Below are 12,489 nucleotides of genomic sequence, written 5' to 3'. Positions count from 1 at the left end.
TGACGCTGCTGAGAAAGGGCACCACCGTGTGACTGCACTTAGTACTGCACTGACATGCACCGACAAACCCAGACAAAAATCTTCCCCACAATGAAGGACACGTCCTCTCCACCTCTGTCCCCATATACAACTTAAATAGTTGCTCTCAGGGGTCAACCAAAATATGACGTGATACTCAGGAAAAAAGATAACACAAATATGTTCCATTAGCCATTAACAATTTATTTACCACCTGCTTACAATTAGAACTTTATTGTCTTTCAATAAGCTATTACTGGAAGGTTGTGAAGACATTTCTACATGTAGCCATGTCTAATACAATCAGAATTTTTTTTTATCAGCTACACTGGTAGATTCCTGCCAGTACTAAGTTCGAGTACAAATACAGGTATAATGTTGTCATTTCTTTGTTAGACTCTTGGGGGCAGCAGGAAATGCTGATAAGGAATTACTTGAGGATGAATGTGGAGCTAGGATTGATGCGAAGGCAGGATAGCAAGACAGTGAATAAGATAATTTTCTAAAAAGTCAGGCTCGATTTGTCAAAACTCTAAACACAAAGTGAAAAGAGTTAAAAAACTATTTTGTCAAAACTGCCAAAATCTCTTGCACCTTCCCTTTTCTTAAAATAGATTTCTTCCACCAAAACCACAAACGCTCCCTGATTTACATGTACGTATGTCTCACACTCAAATACACACACAGAAGCGATAAAACAGTGTGAAACACTCCAATCAGACGTGTTCATATGCGTATTTTCTCTGCACCTGAGGCAATGTTACATATTCAAATGCATACAAGAGTGTGGAAATATGTTTTCTGTCTTGAAATAGCAACACAAATGTCAACTATTCTACATAGGAAGGATGTAAGAATACACGCGGCACTTGGCCTGCACTGGATTTAAATTGAAAGATGTCCAGAGGCAGCCTTGCTGAGAACATTGCAAGAATATGAAGTCATGTCTAGATAGTACGTCCGTCAACTCCCTTCTTAATATAGTTAAGATGACTATAACATCACGTCAAGACTCCCTCGCCTTTGCATGTTGAGGTGTTGGGATGACATCTGATTTTGTAGGGGAGTGTGTGAACAATAGGTGATTAAATAAAATCACATGACACTGTTACTGACCTCTGCTGGCTGGGCTACAAAGTGCAACATGTGTAGATTTCTACACAAGAAAAAACAACAACAAAAGGAGTGTGTCAAAAGAGTTTTTATTGTCTTCAGTGTATAAAATACAAATGGCTGCGTGATGCCGTGTGACGGGTACAGTACTTAAAGGCTGATGTGAGACAAAAAATACACAGGAAGCATAATTCAGCGTTTGCTAAATGAATGATAAATGTTATATATAATGTACAGATACTAGTGACACTGGTGTAATACATGTCACTCAAGATTTTAACTGCAATAATGGGATGGAGAACAAAAATTAGACAGTATTGTTAACCTAACTGTTTTTGTTAGGATAGGAGATTAAATAAAAACTGTGAAACAGCAAATGTAATCATAAATAAGTTCTGTCAAAAGGCTCAAATGCCTTTAGAAGAACTGTGTGAGAGAATGTCGCCTAGGTCTGTGATCTACCTGTTCAGCCTTTGCTCCTCCTGATTGATGAGCTAAGCCGGAAGGCTAACCTCTAACCAGCTTCTCAGCTCAGTGTCTCACTCTCAGTGAAGCTGCCAACGAGGTAGGCATCAGGTCTGAGAGTCTTCATTCACATTTCCCTTTTTTCAGGGTGTAAACACAACGTGTTCGCTCGGTGAACTGACTCCCAACATTCGTTTCACAGCAGTAGATGGAAATACACATGAGGTTGCGCTGTTAAAAACCACCAGAATGAGCCGTCTAGACTTCCAGTTCAAGTTTTCCACATTCTCACGCGCCGTCAGTTCACGGAGCTGCACGTATTCTCGACCGCTCTGTTGAACTCTTGTGGTTGGTCGGCATAAACGTGGTGAGAGGCTTTCTCGATCATCTGCCGGGTGGAAGAGATAAACACAGATAAGAGAAAATAAAAACATCCATCCATCTTCTACCTTCTTCTTCTACTTTATCCTTCACATGAGTCATGGGAGGCAGAAAAGAAATGCATAAAACTTATGCCTGTGATGCTCAAATGACCTTGTGTCTCCACTCACCAGCAGTTTGGTGTGGGCCTCGCTTCTCATCTGTACCACCTTGTCCCCAGACGAGGAGTCCACCCAAGAGTATTCTCCATACAGCATGGTGAGAGGCATGGAGGGCGGCAGCAGGTGAACCCGCTGCAGCATCGGCCTCTTAGCCCAGCCCAGAGACTTGGACATGGCACGGAAACCCACCTCACCACTGTGACGAGGACAGAGAAAGAAGGTCAGGCTTTTTCAGGCATTACGGTCTGCTGATGAGAGTGCGACTTGAGCATGAGCAGTACCTCGGGGTTTGTGCGTTACAGTGGTAGATGTACTGCGTCATTGTGTCATCATCAAACAGGTCTTCAAATTTCCTTTTGAAATCGGGGCGGAATCTGTTCACCAAGCCTGGACCTGAATCAGTAACACACAGTGACGTGAGTGGAGGGGGAGTTACGTAGCAACGGTCCTCAACGAGTTGAACAACACCATTCTGCATCTCACCCAGTGGGCCGGCCGCTCTAATCACAGCCAGTGGGTTGAAGTAAGAAACCACCCTTGCGATAGCTTTCACCCAACGGGGAGGGGACGTCCTCTTGACCACCTCTGTCGCCTGACCATGACTCTCCTGGTTCTGTGTCTGCGGTTGCTCTGGAAAACCCCAGGGGTCAACCAGGATAAGATGTGACACTCTGGCAAAACACAACACAAATATTATGTTACATAAGCAGCAATTTATTTACCACCTGCTAACAAATAGAACGTTGTGTTGCATTATTGCCTTTTTTCCCCCCCAGCCTCTTGGGGGCAGCAGAAAAGGCGGTGAAGGTGGAGCTAAGATGCAAAGGCAGAATTCTACATAGAAGGTGAAGATAGGCAGGTCATTATGACCCGATTCATACACATTCATTGATTTGTTAATGGCATAGTTTTATCTGTTTTTCTTTAAACACGTACTACATGTGAACACGAGATCCAAATGCGCACAAGTGTGTGGAAATAAGTCTTCTTTTTATGTACTGGCAACACAAATGTCCCGTAGTCTAAATGCTTTGTAATAAAACTTAGTGATTTCACCCATGTTAGAACAAAGAGGAACACGACAGAGACCGTGTCACATGATCATCTGTGTCTATTCTGACACATGACGGGTGGGTTCTTACAAATGAGTTTGCACAGGTGCAACGTGAGTGACACTAATTGGTAATGTGTTGCATTTTGAAGGTCGGTGTTGGTTAAATGATGCAATTTGTGTTCAGAAATGTGCAAATATTTGCTTTAAAATGACATTTGAGTGACAACAGTGGAATTGTTCTCGAAAGTTTAGCAGTTTAGAGTCATGTTGTTGTTGTTGTTGATACTCATTCATATGCACAAAGCCCCGCGTAGTGAGATACCGGGTTTTCCCTGGGGCACATTTAACAACAAAAGTTGCTTGTGTTTTTGTACACGTGGCTCAAAAATGATTGTGCACACTTCGTTTTGTTTTATGACCACCAGTCTCTAAAAGCCCTTTTTACACAGGGCTTTCTCCTAGCTCAAGTGTTTTAGTGCCTGTTTATCTCGTGGGTTTGTTTCTACAGCTGCCTGGGTTTTTTTGCCGCCTTAAATTTCATGGATTTTGTTTTAATCTGGATGTTATTGCTTTAATGTTTTAAGTGCCTCGTGTTTAATGTTTGCACATTTTCTCTGTTTAGGTTTTGTTTCAGTAAAAGCTTATGCTTGTTTTTTATCATTATTATTACATGCGCATTTTTTCTTCTTGTGTATAAAATGAGGAGAAACCAAAACAAACAAGATCATAAAGTTCTACACTTGAATGACTCGACTTGAGACTTAACATTTAATGGCTAATAGTGCATTAAGTCTCTTAAAAAACAACAGCTAGGTTTTCTTCTTTTTTTAAAAAATTGATCAAATAAAATACACATAATTTTATGTGCAGTTCCATCTAACGCTTTAAAATAAATATTGGGAGTTAGTTCGCCGAAATAAGCTGTCGATGCATCGTCCTTTATTCACTGATTAAATGTGATTTTTTTTTCCTAATTTTCTGTTTCAGTGAGTGTCTGCATTCCTACCGTGACGGGTACTGGATGGCATAGGAAGTAGCCAGGTACCCTCCCAGACTGTGCCCCAGCAGAATCATGCTGTCCAGGCCGACAGACTCTCTCCACTGTTCAATAGACTGGACAAACTGCTCCTCTGCTTTGGCAGCATCTGTGGGGAATTGAGGCCTGGAGCTACGACCAAAGCCCAGGAGGTCAAAGGCATAGACGGTCCGTGACCGGCTCAGTGCGTCTAGGTTCCTGATCCACAAACCTACCCCTCCTCCAAAGCCATGGACCATCACCAGGGGAGTCTTAGGAGCTAGGGGAAAAGAATAGATGGCTTTTGCTGTCGGCTTTATGATAATAAACAATCAAAGACCAAGAAGAGGACATATTGAACATACTTGCAGGTTTGTGAGCCGCTTTGTTGGTCAGGCTCAAAGTCCATATTCGATCCTGGTTTGATAAAGTCACAAACCTGGCCCATAGATCATTCTGAAGACCTGTTGTGATCAAGTCAAGAAGATTAATGAACAACAGAACCTCAGAGAGATATTACTTGTATTATTTTATTTGTACTGTACAAGTACTATACAAGTTAAGATATATTCTCACAGCCAAGAATCTTGGCCTCTGTTGTCTTCAAAAGGGACATGGAGGTTGGACACCAGGAAGGCCACCAGCTCCAGACTGAACTTGGCCTGAAAGCACAGACACAAACACAGAGGCATGAAGAAAAAACGTGTTCATTGTTTGCTGCGGTTGAAGACAGTGCAGTCAGAGTTTGCACTTCTTATTTGCATACAGCACAGGAGTTACACAATGAGGAGTGTCACGTTAAATAAGCTTCATGCCGTCACTGCCATGAGCAACAGAATTGTTGCAGGGATTAATATGTATCTAGATAATTATCTATCTAGTAATCTTTATTTACCTCTCAGTCAATACACTAACTTTTTTGTATCCTTAGTTACTATCTCTAACAAAAACGTGTACAGTAGGTGAGCCATTCCCACTCTTCTCCGATTGGATTAGGTCATGTGACAGCAGGCAGGTACAGTACACGCCCAGGCCTTTTCACCTGTTCTGCATTCTACAGTAATTCAGACTTGCTGAGTCACTATAGCCGAGTCACCCACTGCTCCAGTGACCATTAAAAAGGGTCACATCATTTGCAAGGAATGGGGCAGATCAATGATCTGCATATATCAGTATTATAATAATAATCTATCCATTTGTCTCTCATTTTTCTATTAGTTGTGTGGTCAATAATATGTAAAACTGTGACAAAAATTACAATCTCTTTTTACTAATATTAGTTAAAAGGGGGTGGAGGGGGGGGGTAGAGGACACAGGAAACCAGAGCTATAACATGCCCCCAATTACACGAAACTCTGTTTAATAAACGACACAGCATTTAAAGGCCACATTTCATTCATCCCCCCCATTTTTGAGGTGTCACGTGGATGTTACACGTTAAATGAATATGTTACGTCATATTTCCTTCCTGTCACTCTATACTCTATATACGTCAATTTAAATGTATTCAGGCAGCACAACGACGTTGAACGTACCATAGATAATGTGTTCACGGGACAAAGTAGTTAGCATTTGTCGAACACAAACACACACAGAGAGCAGCAGCAGATACTTACTCTGTCTCAATGTCGTTCTGTATCGGAGCTGTAACAGGATCCATTCTTTGTCATAATCCGTTATTTACATCCACGCAGACAACGCGTTTCTCTCAGTATATGAAGTAAAGTCACCGTGTGCTGCTCCAATGTTTTGTAACTCGAAAATTCCGAAGTCAGCTGATCAAACACAAAGATCGTGTATGGCAAAGATGCATCGTCATCATCACGCAAACGCGTCACCCGGCTTCCAATGTAGTTCATGATGTTCAAATAAATACGCTTTATTTTTACTGACATGGAGTATTGTTTTGCTGTACTGCTGCTGTGAGCATGTCTTTATGTATTTAAATAAAAAAATTAAAGAAACTTAACGAAAAGTCACATGGCTCACGAGGCTCTGATAAATAATAGACGAGACATTTCCGGTCCCTCTAAGAAAAAGGCCGAGTGCAGCATCTTTTTCTGTTACAAGGACTTTTGGTGGGCGGTGTAGCCTTTATTCAAACTACCGGCATTTTTACTAAAAATTAATGATAATCAATTGATACAAGTTGATTTCTTTCAAAAGTTGACTCTACTCAAAAATATTCGTTCTTATAATTATAGTTATGTATCTTTATTTTACTCAGTAAAAAAGTTAAAGAGGTTTTTGCATAAAATGACATACAATAAGAATTATTATTGAATATACATGCAGTTTCTATGAACAAGTCATCTGCATGTACAAAATATGATTGGGTGAGTTTACAGAATAATGTAAGTGGGGAAATGAATGAGGAATAGACACACGGCAAACCAATTTGCAATTTTGAGACAATTTATTCAATTAATTCATCATTCTGAACGTTTATATAAGTTGCAAATTCCGTGTTTTATTTATTGTTATGATAATGGTGACGATTATTATTTTTTTCTAACCATTATCTACAGTTGCAATATCCTACATTTTTCAGCCTATTTCAATTTTATACATTATTTAATCACAACACAGTAGAAGAAGTACCCACGGAGCAGACAACTGCGTGTACATCACTGTGATAAAAGAAAGAGAGGAGAAGAAAACTACATTACTATTTATATAACTTTAGATCTATATTTTTATTGAACAAGTATAATATATAGAACCAACAAGGTATACACTGATGAAAAACAGTACCTCGAAATACACAGGCAGTATATAATCAATCATTACAAAAATATAGTTTAAATAAAAAATAAATGAATAAGTCAAAGATGGGTACAAAAAAGGTAACAATATTCCTATTCGGAATGTATTTCGTGTAACACGGAGGCTGCTTCCGGTTGGTGAGGACACGTCACTCTTTGAGCCAAGCAAGAGGACCGGTGCTAACTCCGCTTACCGACACCTCAAACATAAAATACACGGTGAAACCATGTCGAATTCGGTGATATCGGTTATCTCCCGGTTTCTAGAGGAGTACACCTCCACCACGCCCAACAAGCTCAAAGTGGTAGACGCGTATCTGCTGTATATTCTGTTGACAGGAGCGTTGCAGTTCCTCTACTGTCTGCTCGTTGGTACCTTCCCCTTCAACAGCTTTTTGTCGGGCTTCATCTCATGTGTGGGCGCTTTCATTCTCGCAGGTAATTATATATATATATATACATATATATGTTTGTTTGTTTTTCAATAAAAAGGTTTATTCTTTGACAGTGCACCAATGTGTGTGCAGCAGCAGACACAGGTTAGCCGAGTTAAGCTAACCGAGCTAACAGCTTCTATGATTTGGTGGAAGTTTGTAAAACGCACCTTGATGTCGCCCAGTTTACAATATATAATGCAATACTTAAACATCACGAGGAATGGGACCTCATCATTGGCGCTCCCCTGGTGCCCTAATGGTCGAAATGCCTCCAGGTCCCCTTTTACACCTGGCATTCAAAAGCCTGACAGTAAAACTCAAAACCAAACTACAACATGATAAAGTTGTATCATATTGTAAATACACCCTAGGACAGATTGGTATCTGATCTGCAAAAAAATTTTTGGGAGGGGGACGTATGTTAATACCAGGTGTAAATGCATGTGGAGAAGCACTATGTGATCACAGGAAATGCATTCTAATGCTAGGTGTAAAGGGGGCCCTAGAGGCCCTACTGGTTGCCATTCATTTGTGACCTCTAAAGAAAAATATACATTTCAAAAATTGTTTCTAATGGAGTTCCTTTCTAGTGTAGAAAATGCCCTTACAGCTTTGTTTCCCATGGGTGTTCTTCCAATCAAAGAGGGTGCCATTACTAAGTTCCCTACTGCCCCTACATGACAGTTTCCCAAAGGGTTTCCTCAGAGGAAATGATATTTAATGCTTTATAGAAAATCCCCATCTTGGTCGTAGAAAGTGCCCATTTCATGTTTCCCACTAGATGCCCTTTTAATTATTGCCCCTGCCTTTCCAAATGTCTGTGTATGCCACTGGACCTATTAACACATCTTGTGATACATAGCTCACATAATACATAAGTTGTGGTGAATTCTTCATTATCGGGATAATTGTGAATGGGGAATATTGTTAAAATTTTACGATTGATCATCAAAGTCATTTCAGTTCATTTTGAAGTTCCTCAACGGGGTGCCTGCATCTTTCCTGGCATTCCAATTCGATTCGACTTTTTGCCCATATCAAATAAAACTCAAATCATAAACTATACATAAAAATTATGGATTTTATACCACTTCAAAGACAAATATTCAACTTTTTTGTGAAAAGTGAACTTTGACCCTGGATTTCTCTTACACAGCAAAAGTATTTTATAGTACTTGGGTATGAGTAGATAGACAGACAGATAGACAAATATTCAAATTTTGTCTATTGAAAATCATTAAAATCTCAGGAGTAACTAAATAATGTCTGCTTTAAGTCATTTATTTTGAAGTTCCTCTGTGGTGCCTGCAACCAAAAATGTTCCCACTCACTAGATAAAGGTTTGACCAAAAGAATCATGTGACACATCTATTAGTAAGACAATAAAACATTATACTACACTAGTGCACAACATTTGTTTTGTTACATTTGTGTAAGAAGATTTATTATGCAGGAGCACTACAGGTTTCAATGTTGTGTAGCAATAATATTAAACATTTTAAAGGGTAGCAAAACAAAAACAAAATGGTTTTATGTGTTTTGTATAAAATAAAGATGTACAGCGGTACAATGTGCTCCAGTGGCCTAATAAAGTGCAATGCGTTGCAATTAACAGTGTCTGCAAGAATTAATTTCAGTCAAACTAAATGCAATTCCAGAAAAAGAAAAGGCCTGAAAGAGTTATTAAAACACATTGGGGGGAACAAAAAAAATACATACAAGGATGTTATCAGGTCTTCTTTTACAGCCATCAGTGTGTTATTATTTGCTGGCCTGCATCTCTCTTCTAGTTGTTAAGCAATATTATTAATATAATATTATGATATAATATAATATATATATTTTTTTCTTCCAGTGTGTCTTCGTATCCAGATCAACCCACAGAACAAAGGAGAGTTCCTGTCCATCTCTCCAGAGAGAGCCTTTGCTGACTTCCTCTTTGCCCACATTGTCCTCCACCTGGTTGTGATTAACTTCATTGGCTGAAGCAGACATGGACCCAAAGGGACAGTGCCCCCTCCTCTTAGAAGGTGTATATTTCACACATACATTTATCATTTTAGAGGTTAATAATGTTATAGTCTTGAAATGCCTAATTGTTGTTAAGTACAGTCAGAATCTTTGAATATTAGAGTCTGCAGGGATGTGAGTGGGTATAGCACACAGCACAGTCTCTCGTAGTGCTTTCAGACAGACACAGTTCTGGTTCTGGTTCTAGTGCCAGCACCATGGTTCTGAGGTTACAGAACCATGGTGCTTTCTGGTGAACCAGCCCGCATCCGCATCAGTTTAAGAGGAACCAAATTGGGAGGATGGTACTCCACATTAGGCAGAAGTAAACAAATCTCCATACTTCCTCTACTTTCCTCTCGTCTTTACAGCCCAGAATATGACGCATGACACATCCACTGATGATGTCAGGGCTTTCAGGTTTTTTTGTTTGTTTTTGATTTGAACATTCCAGACAGTTCAAAATTAGGTTTGGGAACTGGAACAGGCATGGAGCCCTGCCAGTGTAAAAGAGCTGTCAGAGGACAGTAAATGGCCTTTTACACAGATATATTCTCATGAAATAAGACGCATACCCTTGTCCTATGGGTTCTCTCAGTAACATTAACTGTCCTTCTAAAGTCTTGGCTTAAATCTCAGCCCATCAGCTCTTGATAGTACATTTGATAAGGAAGACTTCAAGCTTACTTCCTCTAGGGAGATCCACATGATACCACATATTACTTTTGCGTTGCTTGAAAACAACGTTATTACATTTTTAGACTAGCAGACGGGGAAAGGTCGTACTCTGTTTTCTTGTTTCCTGTTTCATAACCTCGATGTCACTAACCTTACCGCCTCTTCTTTTTTCATTATTATTTTTATTTCTTTCAAAGATCCCGACAAAGAAGTCATGAAAACTCCCCATCAAGACATGATGCTGCGTCTGATCTTGTGCCACGATCCCACTGTCAACTCCGAGTTAGTTGTATCTTGACACATGCAATGCAGTACAATTTTCATACTGATAAACTGGTTGATTTCTTTCTCTTTTTTTAATGTAAAATTTGTAAATCATTCCCTTTTTGCACTGAGGCAAAGAAATAAAAAAAAATGAAGCTGAAATGTCTTAATCTTGTTAATACTGAATAGCTTTTTCTATAAAGAAGACAGAGCTGTTTCTCTATAACAGGGGTGTTAAACTCAAATCTATCACCAATTTTACTAAATTTGGAGTGGTCACGGGCCAAAACAAAAATTTATTAAAAAAACTGTTTTAATTTGGCTTGTTTTTGTCTTTCTGTTAGAAATCTGTAGTTTAGCTTTTCCATAAGAAAAAAGACTATAGTTTTTTATTAAAATGAATCCTGAAATAAATAGATTTTATAGATATAAGTTTATTATTTAAAAATTTAAAATTATGTTCTACTTTGATGCTTGCTCAAACATAACCTTGTGTTGAAAAACTTTGGGCTCAATCTAATTTTTAAGATATATCTGATTAAAATATTGTCTAAAAATAAATGACCAAAAAATTAAATATTTGTATGTGGTGTAAAGGTAGATTGTAAAAAAAAATACTGTTTTTTTCTTAAAGCACAAACATATTTTGCCTTTCCATTTTTCATGAAGCAGTTTTTTATCTGCATCAATCTTTACCTCCTGAACATTTAAGGATCATTTGTGGATATTTCTCAATCTGCTTAATCTCACTTGTAGTTGTAATTAAACACTAATGTAAACACTGCGATCCATTGGCGGGATGCCGTCATTTCGCGGATAATAACATAATTGCCATGCATTGTGAAAATGTAGTTTATAGTCAATGCACTATTTAAAGCAACATAGATTTATTATAAGGCAACTTTTATTTAATATCAATTAAGCACTTGCAGCCACATAAAATGATGTGGTTGGCCACATCTGTCCTGGGGGCTTACTGGTTATTTTCAGTCCTAGTTATTTTCAGCGGCGTCCCTGCGCAAAGTTAGAGGGCACTTCCTGTGTAAGTGCAATTGTGTCACCAGGGGGCACCTGTTTTTAAAATTGAATATTTTCACATAGGTGGCTTCAGGGACTATCATCAGTCCTAGCAGGTGTGGTTCAGATCGGACAAGGATTGGCAAAGTTTTTTTTTTTTTTAGTATTTTCTGCCACCATTCTGCATTGTTGTAAAAAATGTACCGTTTTCTGCAACATGGTCGTCTTCAGCAACTAGCCATCATCCATCCTACATCCAAATGCAGCAGAGCGAGCACGTAGCATGGTCCGAACTTCATGGTTAATCTCGGGCTTTTGGTTTGGGTAAGTCCTGCAACGTTTTGTGGGTACAATGTTTTCCTCACATGTACTGATGTAGCCCGTTACACTGGAAGCATATTCCTCCAAGTCCACAGTACAGTCATCCCTTATAGCAGCAGCTTTAAAAATGACCCAATTTGTACTCTCAAAGCAGTCCTGAAGCAACCAGTGCTGCTCTTGCTTCAAATCAACCAATGAGAAGCGCTCTGGGTTCCTGAACTTCTGGCCCCACTGCCGAACCTAAAGCGTGCGCTACACAAGCACATGCATGTGCAGTTCACGTGCAGTTCAGCAATACACAACATTGCAGGCGCCAGGAGGATATCTTGGCCGGGCCCCACCAACTGGAAACAGGACGCACAGCATCCGGCACAACCAACTATTCACATACAACTACACGATGTGTCTACAGTTGAAATTGCGTTCATCAAATGTTAAATTTATTATTAACTTGTGCTCCATGACATTTTTGACAAAGGAAAACTTAAAAGCTCATAATCCTCCTATGCACAGCAGCCCCAGAATGCATTGCACGTTGGTCACGTGGTCTTGGACCCTTTCCGTAAGAACTGAGGCTTTTTGTAAATTTGTTTCTGGATATGTAAAAGTGTTTTGCATTTTGTAAATTTGTTTTTGAAAATGTAAATTTGTTTTAACTTTTGTTTACTTGTTTTGGTAGTTGTAAAAGTGTTTCACATTTTGGAAATTTGTTTTGGAAAATGTAAATTTGTTTCGAACTTTGTTAAGTTGTTTCTGTATTTGTAAATTTGTTTCAAGTTTTGTAATACTG

At 39.1% G+C, this 12,489-nt stretch overlaps 2 protein-coding genes across 2 annotated transcripts; one reads left to right on the top strand and one right to left on the bottom strand.

Annotated features, from left to right (window-relative positions):
- Positions 1-1,204: 1,204 nt before the first annotated feature.
- abhd4 (abhydrolase domain containing 4, N-acyl phospholipase B) lies at positions 1,205-6,098 on the bottom strand. Its single transcript, XM_044032954.1, has 8 exons — positions 5,824-6,098; positions 4,784-4,869; positions 4,573-4,671; positions 4,199-4,487; positions 2,622-2,809; positions 2,420-2,531; positions 2,148-2,334; positions 1,205-1,984 (listed from the first exon to the last, which is right to left on the bottom strand). The coding sequence occupies exons 1-8, from the start codon at positions 5,865-5,867 to the stop codon at positions 1,895-1,897; spliced, it is 1,095 nt and encodes a 364-aa protein (XP_043888889.1). The 5' UTR covers positions 5,868-6,098; the 3' UTR covers positions 1,205-1,894.
- A 997-nt stretch (positions 6,099-7,095) lies between these two features.
- LOC122774028 (dolichyl-diphosphooligosaccharide--protein glycosyltransferase subunit DAD1) lies at positions 7,096-10,523 on the top strand. The gene is made up of 3 exons (XM_044033083.1): positions 7,096-7,410; positions 9,265-9,439; positions 10,295-10,523. Exons 1-2 carry the CDS (start codon positions 7,200-7,202, stop codon positions 9,393-9,395), a joined length of 342 nt encoding a protein of 113 aa, XP_043889018.1. The 5' UTR covers positions 7,096-7,199; the 3' UTR covers positions 9,396-9,439; positions 10,295-10,523.
- The last annotated feature ends 1,966 nt before the right edge of the window (positions 10,524-12,489 follow it).

Source organism: Solea senegalensis, linkage group LG1 (genome assembly GCF_019176455.1).
Source record: "Solea senegalensis isolate Sse05_10M linkage group LG1, IFAPA_SoseM_1, whole genome shotgun sequence".
Lineage (NCBI taxonomy): Eukaryota > Metazoa > Chordata > Actinopteri > Pleuronectiformes > Soleidae > Solea > Solea senegalensis.
This window is presented reverse-complemented; position numbering and strand designations above follow the sequence as displayed.

Coding starts and splice junctions, on each gene's coding strand:
- abhd4 (XM_044032954.1), bottom strand. CDS start 5,867: ATGGATCCTGTTACAGCTCCGATACAGAACGACATTGAGACAGA. Junction 4,870..5,823: donor CAGAACGACATTGAGACAGA/GTAAGTATCTGC, acceptor CTGTGCTTTCAG/GCCAAGTTCAGTCTGGAGCT. Junction 4,672..4,783: donor AGAGGCCAAGATTCTTGGCT/GTGAGAATATAT, acceptor TGATCACAACAG/GTCTTCAGAATGATCTATGG.
- LOC122774028 (XM_044033083.1), top strand. CDS start 7,200: ATGTCGAATTCGGTGATATCGGTTATCTCCCGGTTTCTAGAGGAGTAC. Junction 7,411..9,264: donor GGGCGCTTTCATTCTCGCAG/GTAATTATATAT, acceptor TTTTTCTTCCAG/TGTGTCTTCGTATCCAGATC.